General features: G+C 44.4%; 1 protein-coding gene across 3 annotated transcripts in view; it reads left to right on the top strand.

The window, feature by feature from the left end:
* LOC138521718 (nuclear factor 7, ovary-like) overlaps positions 1-12044 on the top strand; it is a 28828-nt gene extending 16784 nt beyond the window's left edge. For all 3 annotated transcript variants that reach the window (XM_069634741.1, XM_069634739.1, XM_069634740.1), the window contains one exon: positions 6828-12044. In XM_069634741.1, coding sequence (XP_069490842.1) covers positions 6918-7961 — 1044 coding nt within the window. In that variant the 5' untranslated portion in view covers positions 6828-6917 and the 3' untranslated portion in view covers positions 7962-12044. The remainder of the gene's footprint in view (positions 1-6827) is intronic.
* The last annotated feature ends 1561 nt before the right edge of the window (positions 12045-13605 follow it).

Here is a 13605-nt window from a genome sequence, read left to right as displayed (position 1 = left end):
TCTGCCAGCCACTTGTGCTCCTTCCCCATTGTATCCCATGGCGATGGGTAGATGGGGTAGTCCATCTTGTGTGCCAAATGGCCTCTCTCTCGCTCACACACCTCTTGTGTAACACTGGATTTCACTGAATGGGGACCAGAGTAGAGAGTGTTTTGGTGCCGTCCACCTACCACCCATGACACACTGCTAGGACTAAAGGCGCATAATCGTCCATCTTGGAGCCACAACCCTCCCAGGCACTCCTGACTAATGGATATCTGGTTTTCTCAGCCGTGTAAATGTTTCCCTCCCCAGAGGAGGCAGACGTGCACTATTTCCCTTTTGTAGCTCTGATCCCAGAGCGTATTGCAGGGCAATACTTTTTTTATTATAATGTTTTTTTTTTTTACTGGAGCACACATCCTTTTTCTACCCACGCAGGAGCTGTAGCCTGCCAGGTCGTAGTGGTGGCCTTCTCAACCAACTGAAGCCCCAGAACACACCGCTGTCACCTCAGCCTCTCTCTGAAGCTCCGACCACGGGGCGTTTAATTTCTTTTCTTTTTTTGAATCACCGTTCAGGGCGCACAGAGGCTGTCAGCCCTTTCATTGAGCGTAGAAGCGCAAGGATGCTCCTTCCTTACCTACATTTGCTCTAGCATAGAGCGCACCCAGGCATTTTCATTTTTTTTTAAGAGAGCCCAGAGCGCAGAGGTAAACACGGTTTAAGGCCCCGGGTTCAACCGGAACGGAATTGCGGCTCCATAGACCAGCAGGGGCCACTGTTAAGGCAACGTCACGTCTTCATTCTTTTCCGGAGGACAACAAACCACTTTACCGTGCTCCGATCACAGAGCGCATCAAACCTTTTCCTTCTGTGTAACTCTGATCACATAGGCACAGAACACACCACTTTCGTGGCCCAGGCACCCTCCGGGAAGCGTTCTCGGCATGCGAATGAGGCGGGCGGAGCTATCACGGCACAGCGCCGCAGAGAGTCAATGCAGCCTCCCACTTATGGCGCGAAGACCTCCAAGCACGACGCGATGCCAGCAGCAGCGGGGCATGTCTAGCTGCCAAAGCAATCCTCCACACAGTGCTCCAGATAAGATTTTGAGGTGGGAGTATTTTACTCCCTAGTTTTAAACTTTGAGAGTAAATGTGATTTTAAAAGAGTAAAAATTATTTTTCTCCTTTGCAAGAAAGTAAATTGTATGTGACATCCAGGTGACGTGTGCAAAAACTGTATGGAAATCATTACTTTGCGGCAGCTTTCTGCATCATAGCCGGTCAGATAGCACAGCGAGTAGAGCGCTTGCTTTGACATCCTTGCTTTGATGGCCAAACTCAGCCTTTTATCCGTCCAAGATCGATAAATGAGCACCACACACAGTGGGTAATAATAAGCAGCGCTAAGATGCCTGGCAGTTCATAGCTCTATATAGATGCACATTATTATTAATGTGACAGAATACATCTTTCATTATTGCTCTAAGGTCTAGCCATTTGATCTCTCCTGTATATGTTTAAATGTTGAAAACACAAAAACCTAGCAAATTTCATAGTAAAGCAAAAATGAATTTTATTGTGTGTTTTGAGGTTCGATAGCAGAGTTTTCTTATGATGCTTAATGTAAGTCCTCCTTTCCTGGAGCTATTACTACCTAATGGTATGCCAATGTTATGATACAACGTGCAGAGAGGCAAGGACTCCACGCTAAATTATATATCTAATCTCATGGTCAAATGGTTATTTATATAGTGCTTTTGGCAAAGCGCTATATATAGAACATATTTATCACAATTATCACCAAACTGAAGTCAGAACTCCTTTATCGACCTCCAAAGGATGAAAGTCAGAGTTGGCCTTGCTGGGATTCGAACCTACAGATCACGCACAGATTCCATCAACGAGTGCTCAACCGGCTGAGCTATCTCATTGGCTAACATCCTTCAGAGGTCAGTTAACTTAGTATCGACTGAGGTATAATAATCACAGTACCTAGATGTTGGACGAACCATGTAGTTAAATACGTATCTGGATTATCACAGGGACAGGTTTTGCTGAGTTTCTATTTCAATTACCAATGTAACTTTCATTTGTTTGTTTTAATTGTAGTCTTGAAGATTTGAGAGGCTAGAACACCTGTGATTGGTGTAATGACAATCATTCATCCTTGAGCAAAGGCTCTGCTGCCATTGACCATTTATAGTAATGTACCCCATTGACTGCAAGGCAGAATGGATGTAAACTACACTGTGCATAGTCATCATTTTACACACTGTTTTTATAATTGGAGTGCACATTAAATTATAAGTGTAAACATTATCTGCCTCTGCATGATTATGCACACAGCACAGGAACTCTGAAAAATACAATTGTGCAATACTGGTTTGCTTTCACTGGAAAAAAGCATAATTTGTTAAAAAATATAAATTCTCAATTGCAACTTAGTTTTCCATTTTATTAATTATACAATCCTACAATGCTAGGAAAATAAATATGCACAGTGCAGCAGAAGCTGAATGGAAATAAACCATTCCTTTTATCACAATGTGCAGTTTTTATTTAAAAGGCTTCAGAGAAATACATTCTGTTTCAAAGTTTTTTTTCCATGGCTTGCAATTACAACCATATAGATAAAAAGCAAAAGAAGCGTTCTGGTTTGTCTCAAGTAACCTGACCTTTGCACTGCCCTCTGCTCTAAACTTGTGTGTAAATGTACACAGGAAAATAATAAAGCTGTCATATTTACAAGATGTTCATGTGCAAAAAGTCCTGGTAAGCACCTTATCTGGAGGCCTGCCTCCACAGCACCACAGGGTCAGTGGCCCCTCGTCCCCATTGTTATAGGGCTGTCCATGGGCACACAGCCCGTCCTCATCAGTCTTGCGGACACGCAGCAGGAGATTATGTTGCTGTGTTCACACAATGGGGTACAGTCGCCAGGGGCACCCGGGCTTACAAGATAGCCGTGAGCACACAGCTGGACAATGCCCTGGGGACACTCAGGCACAGCACACAGGTCCGTGGGCACACATCAGCGGGATGATGCAGTACTGTGGTCACACAGTGTCACCCTGCACACACAGTAAATGAGACACAGAGACAGAAGTGCCAGTCACAGAGTCTGCGCCGTACTACTGCACGTGCCGGCAAGAGGCTCTCTTTTATTAAAGGTACGTCATGACGTAGTAATGACAAGGTAGCTTAAAGGGGACATCACCACAGGGAGAAATGAGATACCGTCTGTAGAGTTGTTTGCAGTGGTGGGTGTGATTAGGGGAGTCAAGTCAACTAAGGTGTGGTTGCCTCTGCCAGGTGCTTTCAGGTAGCGGAGATGCATCTGCCAGGTACTGAGAGGGTTGGCATTGGTGCCTCTGTCACGTCTGGTGTGCATGGGAGGGATGCAGTGTACTTCTGAGTGTGGTGGTCTCTGTTAGGAACGCCGGGTGCTTCAGGCCCATACACAAAACCACATGAAGGGGCCCACGGAGGGCATGTCCCAGTCAAATTATTAAACGTTTCTGCATGCAACCATTCTTTATGCCACCCTTCTGCATGCCACCCTTCTTTATGCCACCCTCCTTTCTTCCCTGCTGACTTTTGTCAGTCTTATCGGTGGCAGCAGGACCACGCAGCCATTGCCCTTTTTTTAAAACACGTTTTGGTTTTGCAAGAGGGTCCTTTATGGTGGGAGGTGTGCCTCATGTCCAGGGTGGCCATGACTGGGGGTCCCCCATCAAAGCGTCCTGCTGTGTTCTCAATTCCCAGTTCCTCACATCTGTGCTATCATTTACAGCATTTGAGCCAATCAAGGCTGCCCAGCAGGTGGCAATTTGTTGAAAGTAAGCTTATCTTCACAGACCCTCTCATGAGAAAAGTTTGATATTCCATTTTAGCTAAATGTGCTTTATGAACTTCATGATTCATGTAATCAACCCTTTTATCACAGACATATTTCTCAAATATAAAGAGATTAGGTAATTCTTATGTTCCCAAAATGCTTTGTTTTTATGCAAAGCACCCAGGAACCATTGGTGTTGCTATATGTCCCCTTAACACATGAGACGTTTGCCTGAAATCAGCGAAACATCAATATGGTCGTAGAAAGACTGGACAAAGCTCGTTTTAAGTGTCTCGATGAGAGGGACAAAACTCGAAAGGACCTCGAAAACCACATTTCAAGGCCATGGGACACACCGTCTCTGAGATATTTGCACTGCAGTGCAGTGTGGCAGGGTGAGGCGACAGGTGGGGAGAGCACACAGAAGGTCCCAGTATGCTGCCAACTCCTCTTTGCCGGGCTATGTCAGCCAGACACACGCACCCATTCGCAGTGCAGTTTCCTGCAGAGTGCAAAGCACATTAAGCGACTCGGAACAGCAGCCTACAGGATCATTGATTTTCAACATTTGATGAGAGTGTTATCATGTCTGTTGTGCAGAGTATGAGTACTTTTTGCTAGTGAATGTGTATATATATGATGCGCCTGGTATTTATTTGCGGATCCCCCTATTCTTACACTCAGGATAGATCTCTTTGCACCCTGCAGATAAAATCTCCCCAACAGCATAGGATATGTTGCTGGATCTTTGTATATAGCAACATATCCTATGCTGTTGGGGAGATCTTTCTGCAGGGTGCGAAGAGATCTATCCTGAGTGTAAGAATAGGGGGATCTGCAAATAAATACCAGGCGCATCATCTCATTTGGCTGAAAAGAATGGAAAGAGACAAAAGAAGATGTGGAATGCAGCACACACATCACTAATCACGAAGAAGATTAGGAAGAATGATGGGTACCTTAAAGTGAGGGTAGCCTCCAAATATGCAAGAACCTTCAGGGAAGGTCAGGGCAAAGATTGATATAGATTCCTGGAACAATTTCAAGATTTCTTTCCCAAATAATTTTCCCTTTGGGGAAAATAATTTGGCAAAGACCCTGATGTTTACCTGACACTTGCCGGACCATCAATCAACGAGAGGTGTAGAAGATGTTAGAAATCAGGAGACCAATTCAATTAGTTGCATCAAACCCCACAGTTCTTGACTTCAGGGGGAGTCAATTATGCATCTTAATTCACAAATAGATGAGCTAATAAAACACCTTGTACAGTCCAAGTTCATTAGCACCCTAGATCTCACAGTGGGGTGTTGGCTAGTGCCCCTGGCCCTAAAAGACAAAGGAAAGACTGGCTTTGCTAATCATCAGGGTCTGTTTCCATTCACAGTCTTGCCTTTTGCGCTACATGGCACCCCAGCAACCTTGCAGCGGCTTACGGATCAACTCTTGTACCTGCACCAAAAGCACAATAGTGCGTATTTAGATGATGCGGTGATTCACGGATCATCTTGATCATACAGGACTAGTACGGTCAAGTTTGAGAGACAAGGGCCTTACGGTGCAACCATACACACTACTGTTAAATAGCTGGGGTGTTATGTCAGAAATGGTGTCATACAGCCCCAGGTTACCAAAGTCCAGGCCTTCCAGATTGTGAGTCTATTAGAGAAGAAAGACATGCACTCCTCTCTGGCTCCCATTGGCTATTGCAGGCATTTTATTGACCAATTTTCATGACATGCTGGCCAATAACCAACCAAACCCGTCAACATGTTAAGAGACTTTCATCAAGCCTTACAAGACATAAAACCAGCCCAAGGCAATCGACTAGTATTAGGGTCACTGGATTTTAATTAACCTTTCGAGTTTTAGATTGCTGTGTTGTGAATGTTGAGAAAGTGTGCCGCAAGTCCCTTAGCCAAGAGACACTGGTATCAATTAAATGTTTTTTTTAAAGAAAGTGCTACATATTGAGAAACTGAGCCTTGTGACCCATAGCAAAATTAAATTTGAGTTTGGTTGTTTTAAGGTGTTAAATCTGCCCAAATACTGCTGAACGGAATTACTGTTACTGCCCCTTGGTCCCATGGATTTACTGCTGGATTACAAGCAGTAGTAGGGCAGTGTAAGTGTCCATTCTTGGAATTCATCGGAGTCCATGGGCATTTCGGCGGGATTACCGCTGGCGGTAATTCTGCCACAGTAATTCAGCCGATTATTGGCATTAGGGAAGTTATTTTGCCTCCAACTTACACCTACCTCCCTACTGCCAAACTCGTAGTTCGGTGGTGCAGTAATGTGGCGTTAATGGACCTCATAATAAGGCCCATCAATTTCATTCAAGAAACAGATTTCAAAAGATTTTGCAAGCCGAGGCAACATAGGCTGGTACCGTCTTTGCTTTAAATAGGTGATGACTTGGGGACCTCCACTCACATCTTCCTGACAATCAGGCCGAACCAAAAATAAATCTGTTTAACCACAAAATCTTAGTCCATCACCTGAGTTTGTCATTGAGTCTGTCACATGATGTAATCTATGCCAAAGGCTCCATTAGGAGAAAGGCGTGTTGGCTGCACCTGTCCCTGACTACAGCGTCACTTGTACCCATCTACCCAGATATCTCATTGCTGTGCACGTGGATGACTGCAGGGGTCACTCTCCCACCAGACAGGGATGGGTCCTCCTTCCAGTGTTAAAGCCACACCAGTTGGTGACCCAACCTGGCAAGCGCCCTTGGACTGGCGTGCTGACCTCGAGTCCTTTGCAAAGGAACACACATGGTACCACTGTGCAAGAGGGTACACTCTTTTTGGGAATGTAATTTTGAGGGTAAATTAATGCAGTACACTGAGGTAGTCCCACAAATGGACATTATAAATCCATAGTAAATAACTAAATATGAACATTGTTATCTATTGAATGATGGGAGCTGAAATAAATGTTAATAAGGAGTTACTTTAGACTGAATTAGATTTAATAACTTGTTTTTTCTGTTTTAGCCTCCTAGGCCTTTAGCCACCTGGACCAGAGTAAGAGGATTTCCTTGTTTAACTACTTTCCATCACAGGGAAAAGGTTTGAAACACCAACATGGCGGCCGCTGAGATACCTCCCACAGACGAACCAAAGGAAGAGACTGAGGAAGAGAGTTGCCTTCCCAATGCGCCACTCATAGAGAGGGAGAGAGCCGTGCTGGATCTCTGCGAGAAATATGAGGAAGAAATGAAGGAAATTGAGCAGAATGTAGGGCAGCTGAGCCAGGACGTGAGCGAGGAGTTCCATAAGCTGTATCGTTTCTTGCTCCGTGAGGAGCAGACAACCATGGCCAGAATACACAAGGAGGAGGTGGCGACCTTGACGTACATGGAGGGCAAAGTTCAGGATCTCACTAGCCTCCTGGAGGACTTGGGGGAGAATAGTGCCACTGACTTATTGCTGGCGGAGTTCGATGGGAAGCTGCATCAGAAGCGTGAGGAGTTCCGTTGCGTGCTCTTTGAGGTGATGGGAAGCCTGCCCCTGCAGCATCGAGTGTGGAAGAGGATGAGGCGTGTCATTCAGCCAGCCATGGAGCCTCTAACCCTGGACCCCCAGACTGCCCACTCTGGTCTAATTCTATCGAAAAACTTGAGGGCAGTCAGGCAGAGCTCCAGAGCCCCAATGGTCCACACACACTCCAAGCGCTTTGAAATCTGCTTTTACGTCTTGGCTTTGGAGGGCTTCCTCGATGGAAGACACTACTGGGAGGTAGACGTGGGAGACAAAACAAACTGGACGATCGGAGTTTGCAATCCATGGATTGGACGATCAGTAGTCGGGAGCTCCACTGGCTGTACATTTACCAAAGATCTCTCACCAGAGAATGGGTATTGGGTCCTTCGTAAGCTCCCAGGGGAGCGTTACCAGGCCCTGACCTCCAAGTCTGTTGTGTTCAGGTTGAAGAAAAGCCCTACGAGGGTTGGCGTGTACCTTGACTTCAGGAATGCCAATATTGGCTTTTATGACGCTGAAACTATGGCCCAGATGTTTGCCTTCAAGGATGACTTCCAAAGTGTAGGGAAGTTGCACCCCTTCTTTGGGCCTGGCCTTGTGACAAGGGAGCCAGACTACGGGCCCTTGACGGTGTGTGTGGTGTGAAAAGGTCCATAACTCCACAATGCCAAACCTACGGGGGCGCAGTCTATAAAGACCGAAACATTGGCATTTTGCATTGTCCCTCTTAATCTCTTCTGCCTGTTCTTGTCACATGATCGCCACTGAGCGGGACTCTCTGCGACGAAAGGCTGAGGAAGATCCTGCACAAGAAATCACTGAGGGAGGTGGCACGTCTTCATGGCTGTCCGAAACATGCAGAAGTTATGTTACAGAATTGTGTGGGGGGCGGTGTATTTCAGATTTCTGTGAAAGCAAAATGCTGCACTCCCAAGTATGGGACGACTGAAATGAAGGAACCGGGAAAACTGTGGAACTGTTAGAGGACACACAGTGTGTGTCATGTCCCACACAGCCACTGTTGGGGGGGGTCAAGGCGCGAGGCATGGGTGATTTTATCTTGAATTTCAGAGACTAGAATTTTATCCAATTTAACTAATCTACAATCAAATCACAGAACTTCAAGCAACAAATTAAATTGACCTCAATTCCAATACATGGCGTGACCTCGATGAAGCACTGTCTGAACAGAGAAAAAAAGATAATTCCACTGATGAAACTGTTCAAAATGTTTTGTGCTTACAGAAACATAATTGTAAAAATGAGTAGTGTGTCAAAAATGATCATGTAACTTCAAGTAAAATAGTTTTAATCCATCTCTTAAAACAATTTAGTTCCCTCCCTTTAAACAAAACTGCAGGCAGCGTGGGAATTCGCTGTAAGCCCCTACAAAACACACATTTACAAAGCTAGACCTATTGACTTTGTCAAAGCTTATTTTATGTAGATTTGCCCTTCAATGGAACTCCATCTGCTTGCACTACAAAATGGCTGCCGGGTTGTCAAGCTCCGTATTTGCTGTACAGACATTAGCATGTTCTAGAAGTCTTCCAGTTCTCACTTGCACAACCTTGAATCACTACAGTTTGGATCAGACACCAGGGGTGGACTGGCTTGTAGGGAACTCTAGAGAATTCCCGGTAGGCCTCTGCATCCTGGACCTCCTTTGTGTTATAACTTATTTTATTTCTAAATTTTCTCTTCGGATAATGGTTGAGCTTGCTGAAAATGTGTAATATGGGGCCCCTTTTGGTTCCCAGTTCACCCCTGAAAGGCATTACTGTTTTCTTACACAAAGGGATGGAGTGCTGGACCACAGAGTGAGAATCAACATGATCACCCTAAGAGTGAAATGTTTCGTTTTGGCTATTAGATGGGGCTGTAAGCGCTGCCTATACGCTGAAACTATTGGAATGGGAAGTAAAGATAGGAGAGAGATGGCATTTGAGGAGGGAACACAAAGCCTCTGGGTGTTGTTTGGTCTGCTACCTATTGACGGCTCATGGTCATGCTAGTCCCTAAGGCCATTTCCACTTACTGTCCTGCTCTCCCCAGCCCTAAAACTCGCTCACTTCGATCTCATTAGGCCATCACTCTGCTTTTAGGGGGATGCTGATGCTAAGCAGTGTTTTGAAAGGTTATCGCTTCAACACAGCTCTTAAGGAGCTCCTGGTGTAATTAATATGCCTTAACCAAATGTACCTCCAGCCCCTTGATTTATATGCTCTATGTATGTCCTTGCATCTGTTCTTGCACTGAAAACAACATTTTTGGCTCTTGAAAAGGCATTAGATAGACGTTGCATTTGCCAGGCACTGCCATGGCGTTCCAAGGTATTAACACCTTTTGCCAGATGTTGCCTCTTATCGCAAGGGAATACCATTATGGCAGTGCCTGGAAAACGCCTATCATAAGTCTACACAAAAGCTGTTACTTTTGCCTATGTCATTGCTTGTTCTGTCCAGAAATAGTGGTATCTATGCACGCACACCAATTTGTTGAACTTTAGAAAAGCATATTCAGTTCAAGACACTGACAAGTAATAGGACATGCTGCTTTAATAAATTAGAAACACATCTCATCTTCTGACCCTCCAGTGGTTTAGCAAAACTTCATGTAAACGTTTACACAAGTGGTGCATGCTGAATGCAGAGCTGGCATGGTGCCCATTGCCCTGGAAGCTATTTATACAATCTAGAAAAATAGTAATTCCAGGTGAATTTATTGATGTTATTGTCTCTTTATAACTTTAATATTTTATCATTTTTTATCAAAATATTTTTTCTGAGAAAAATGTATAATGTTTCATAAAAGCATAAAGAACACATGACCTAATGTAGGTTACAGGAACATTTGAGGCATGTGGTTAACATAAATAAATGCTTTTGACATGACCATGAATCCTAGAATTTATCACTAGCAACTAGCTGCCTACAAGTTAAAAACCTGCTTTTTGTAAGTTTTTAGAAAAGCCGATATATTTTAGGTATGGCTAGCGCAGGAGTCTACACCTTGCAGCCCTCCAGCCGTTTTGGACTGCAACTCCCATGATCCCTCCCCATTGGCTATGCTGGCTAGGGCTGATTGGAGTTGTAGTCGAAAATATCCGAAGACCCAAAGGTTGCAGACCCCTGGGCTAAGGGCACTGTGACCTATTTTAAATTGCAGACTGAAGACCGCGCATGCGCAGAGTATATGACAGCAATCAGTCTCCCCCTGCATGCAGGTCTCTGAGTATTAATCCTGCCCCAGGCAATAGATCACAGGTCTGCAACCTTTGACTCTGCAGTTGTTTTGGACTACAACTTCCACCAACCTAAGCAAGCATGGCCAATGGCTAACGATCATGGGAGTTGTAGTCTAGAACATTTAGAGCGCCAAGGTTTGCAGACCCCTACAATAGATCCGCAGGGCCCAAGGAGATGGTAGCAGGAGCTAGGCTCCATTTGTAGGACAGGGTGTTGGGAATGTTGGGTGAGGCTGAGGAGGATCCCCTATGAAAGAATGAAGGCTCCTGCATGGTGTTGTCTGCCATGTTTAATAATGGAGGATAATAGCTCAGAAAACACTGTTAGCCCAGGATCTTGAAGCTGCTCTGCAGTAATACATTTTCCATAACTTCCATTCCTCCTCATGTTTCAACCCAAAAGATGTGGGTCTACTGTTTGCCAAGATCACAAGGCTCCACTGTAATGAATACCACCATCCCCATGACTGTCTGCTCTGCTGATTGCGTTCTTCCCCAAGGCTAGAGCACAAGCCCTTAGAATATACAGCTCGCCAAAGATCACAAGGATGCACTGCATGCATATAATCCCTTCAGCTGCATCTGATGATTCCTTTTCTTTCCTCCTCCTGGAAGAAAGGACCTGCAAAATACTGCTCGACCACGAGCACAAGGCTGTACTGTGATTAATCCTTTCATCTCAAACTGCCAATTATGTTTCCTTCCTCTGGATGAAAGGCAGCAGCTCACAATATACTCCTTGCCAAAGACTACAAGGTTTCACTTTTAAGGGTGTGTCTGTCCGCCAGCACTATTTCCTTTTCCTTGTCCCTCGAATGCAAGAACAAATAGTCTATGATGTTCGCCCAGGATCAAGAACAAATAGTCTATGATGTTCGCCCAGGATCACAAGGCTGCACTGCAATTAATTCTTCTACCTCCAAGTGCGGATTGCTTCCTTTTCCTCCACATGAATTGTAGGCCTTTGCATGTACAGTTTGTCAAAGATAAAAAGGTGCTTCTTGCTACATTGAAGAACAGCCTACAATTTTTCTAACATCATCCTAGTGGAACACCTGTCTTTGAATGCTTCTAATGCAATACCAAATGGTCCTGTCTGTTGTAAAAAATCTTTTGTGAGATCCTAGTACTTTTCCCTTGTGTAATGCAACCCTAACTATAATTGACCTTTTATATTTTGGGAGGTTTCATGAAAAAATTGCATTGCGTTGTAGTTTACTTAATCAATGCCATGTTCCATCAACCTTGTATTGTACACTCTCACAACTATGATGACAAATGTATTTATAATTTGTTGAGTGATCTTTGTTCGTAGGGAACTTGTCTGCGTATCTTAACACCACATTCATGCATTGTCATTGAGTTGCTATGGTATAAGACTGCCTACTGTGACCGTAAAGGAAAGTTTGGTAGGTTTTGGTAAGGCGATGTTCTTCCTCTTCTATGTATGAAAATAAATACAGATAATAACGATGCACTAACCTGTTTTGACTCTCGTCTTGCTTTTTGCGCTATAAGCTTCAGAGAGCAAACAACAACAAATCTGCACTTTACTGTAAAACGCCAATGACTTGGAGGACCATAAATCTTGTCCTGGTGCGCTTCTGTTCCTACTAAATTTTATATCAATGATGTTTCAGCGATTATATCACTCCTTTTACTCCTTTTCTTTCTGATGAAAATGTGTTTGATCCAACACCAATGATTATACAGGCAGCCCTCGTACCACCAGCATACACCCTCCCCTTCAACCCCTTGTACCTTTCCCCTTATCTACTCTCACCTCTCTTATCCTCTCACCCATTTCCCTTCCCCCCACAGACCACAAACCAGTTCAAACCGGGGCATGGAGACAGGATGCACCACTATCCGCAAAGAAGCCCCTTTGTGATAATTTGGAACACCCTTTTAAGTTGGCCTCTAAGCCCACCCACAAAATTGGCAGCTGCCTCCAAGCCGTCTCATAATTTAAACTTTACATATGAGATTTACAAAATATTCCTTTTAAGATTTACCTGCTTGGCAGCGTTTGGCTCTGAGAGCCAAGCCACAACCCCTGGCTTGACTCTGTTCTACCCATGAATTTTCTGCCTCCTGCACCTCTATCCCATATATGTTATATTATGTTAAAGATATTTGTACCGCACACCGTCACCAATGGAATTGGTCCGCAGGCGCTCTGGCGGATCTGCAAACGAGAAGGTGGGATGGGTTAGTAAGATGAAGAGGGAGTAGGATAGTGAGAGGAGTGGTGTACTGTTGGCAGCTTCAACTCGGTAGACACAGGGTGCTGAGCTTTGGTGCGAGTATTGGAACGGTGTCAGTCCGCGTGTGCTGTTGGTGCAGCTTATGTGTTGCTGCATTGTGATGGAGTGCGTGCAGCTTGTTGTGCGAGAGATGGTTGTGTGAGTTTTTTGAGTGAGATAAGTATGCAGAGAGGTTGAGCTTATATTAGTTAGTGGGTTATATGACATTTAACATGCTAACATTCACAGTTCTGTCCAAGTGTAGCATTTGCTGACCTACATAATTTCGTTTAAGTGTCGCACTCGCTAACATTCACAATCCTATCTAGATATGGCGCAGGCTAATTTTCTCAATTCTATGTGGCATATGCTAACATTCACAATCCTATCTAGATGCGGTGCAGGCTAATGTTCACAATTCTATCTAAGTGTGGGATATGCTAACATTGACAATTCCTTTTAAGTGTTGCGCTTGGTATCTTCATAATTCCATCTAAGTGTGGCACATGCTAACATTGACAATTCCATCTAAGTGTGTCATTGGCTAGCCTTCGTACTTCCATCTAGGTGTAGCGCCTGCGACCATTCACAATATTATCTAGATACGGCGCAGGCTAATGTTCTCAATTCTAAGTGTGGCACATGCTAACATTCACAATCCTATCTAGATGCGACGCAGGCCAAAGTTCAGAATTCCATCCAAGTGTGGCACATGCTAACATTTACAGTTTCATCTAAGTGTGGGGCATGCCAACATTCACATTTCTATCAGAGTTCTATCAAGTGTGGTACATGC

The sequence above is a fragment of the Ambystoma mexicanum genome, chromosome 13 (assembly GCF_040938575.1).
Source record: "Ambystoma mexicanum isolate Mex_15411 chromosome 13, UKY_AmexF1_1, whole genome shotgun sequence".
In the NCBI taxonomy this organism is placed as follows: Eukaryota; Metazoa; Chordata; class Amphibia; order Caudata; family Ambystomatidae; genus Ambystoma; species Ambystoma mexicanum.
Note: the sequence above shows the minus strand (reverse complement) of the source record. Positions and strands in the feature narration are given on the sequence as shown.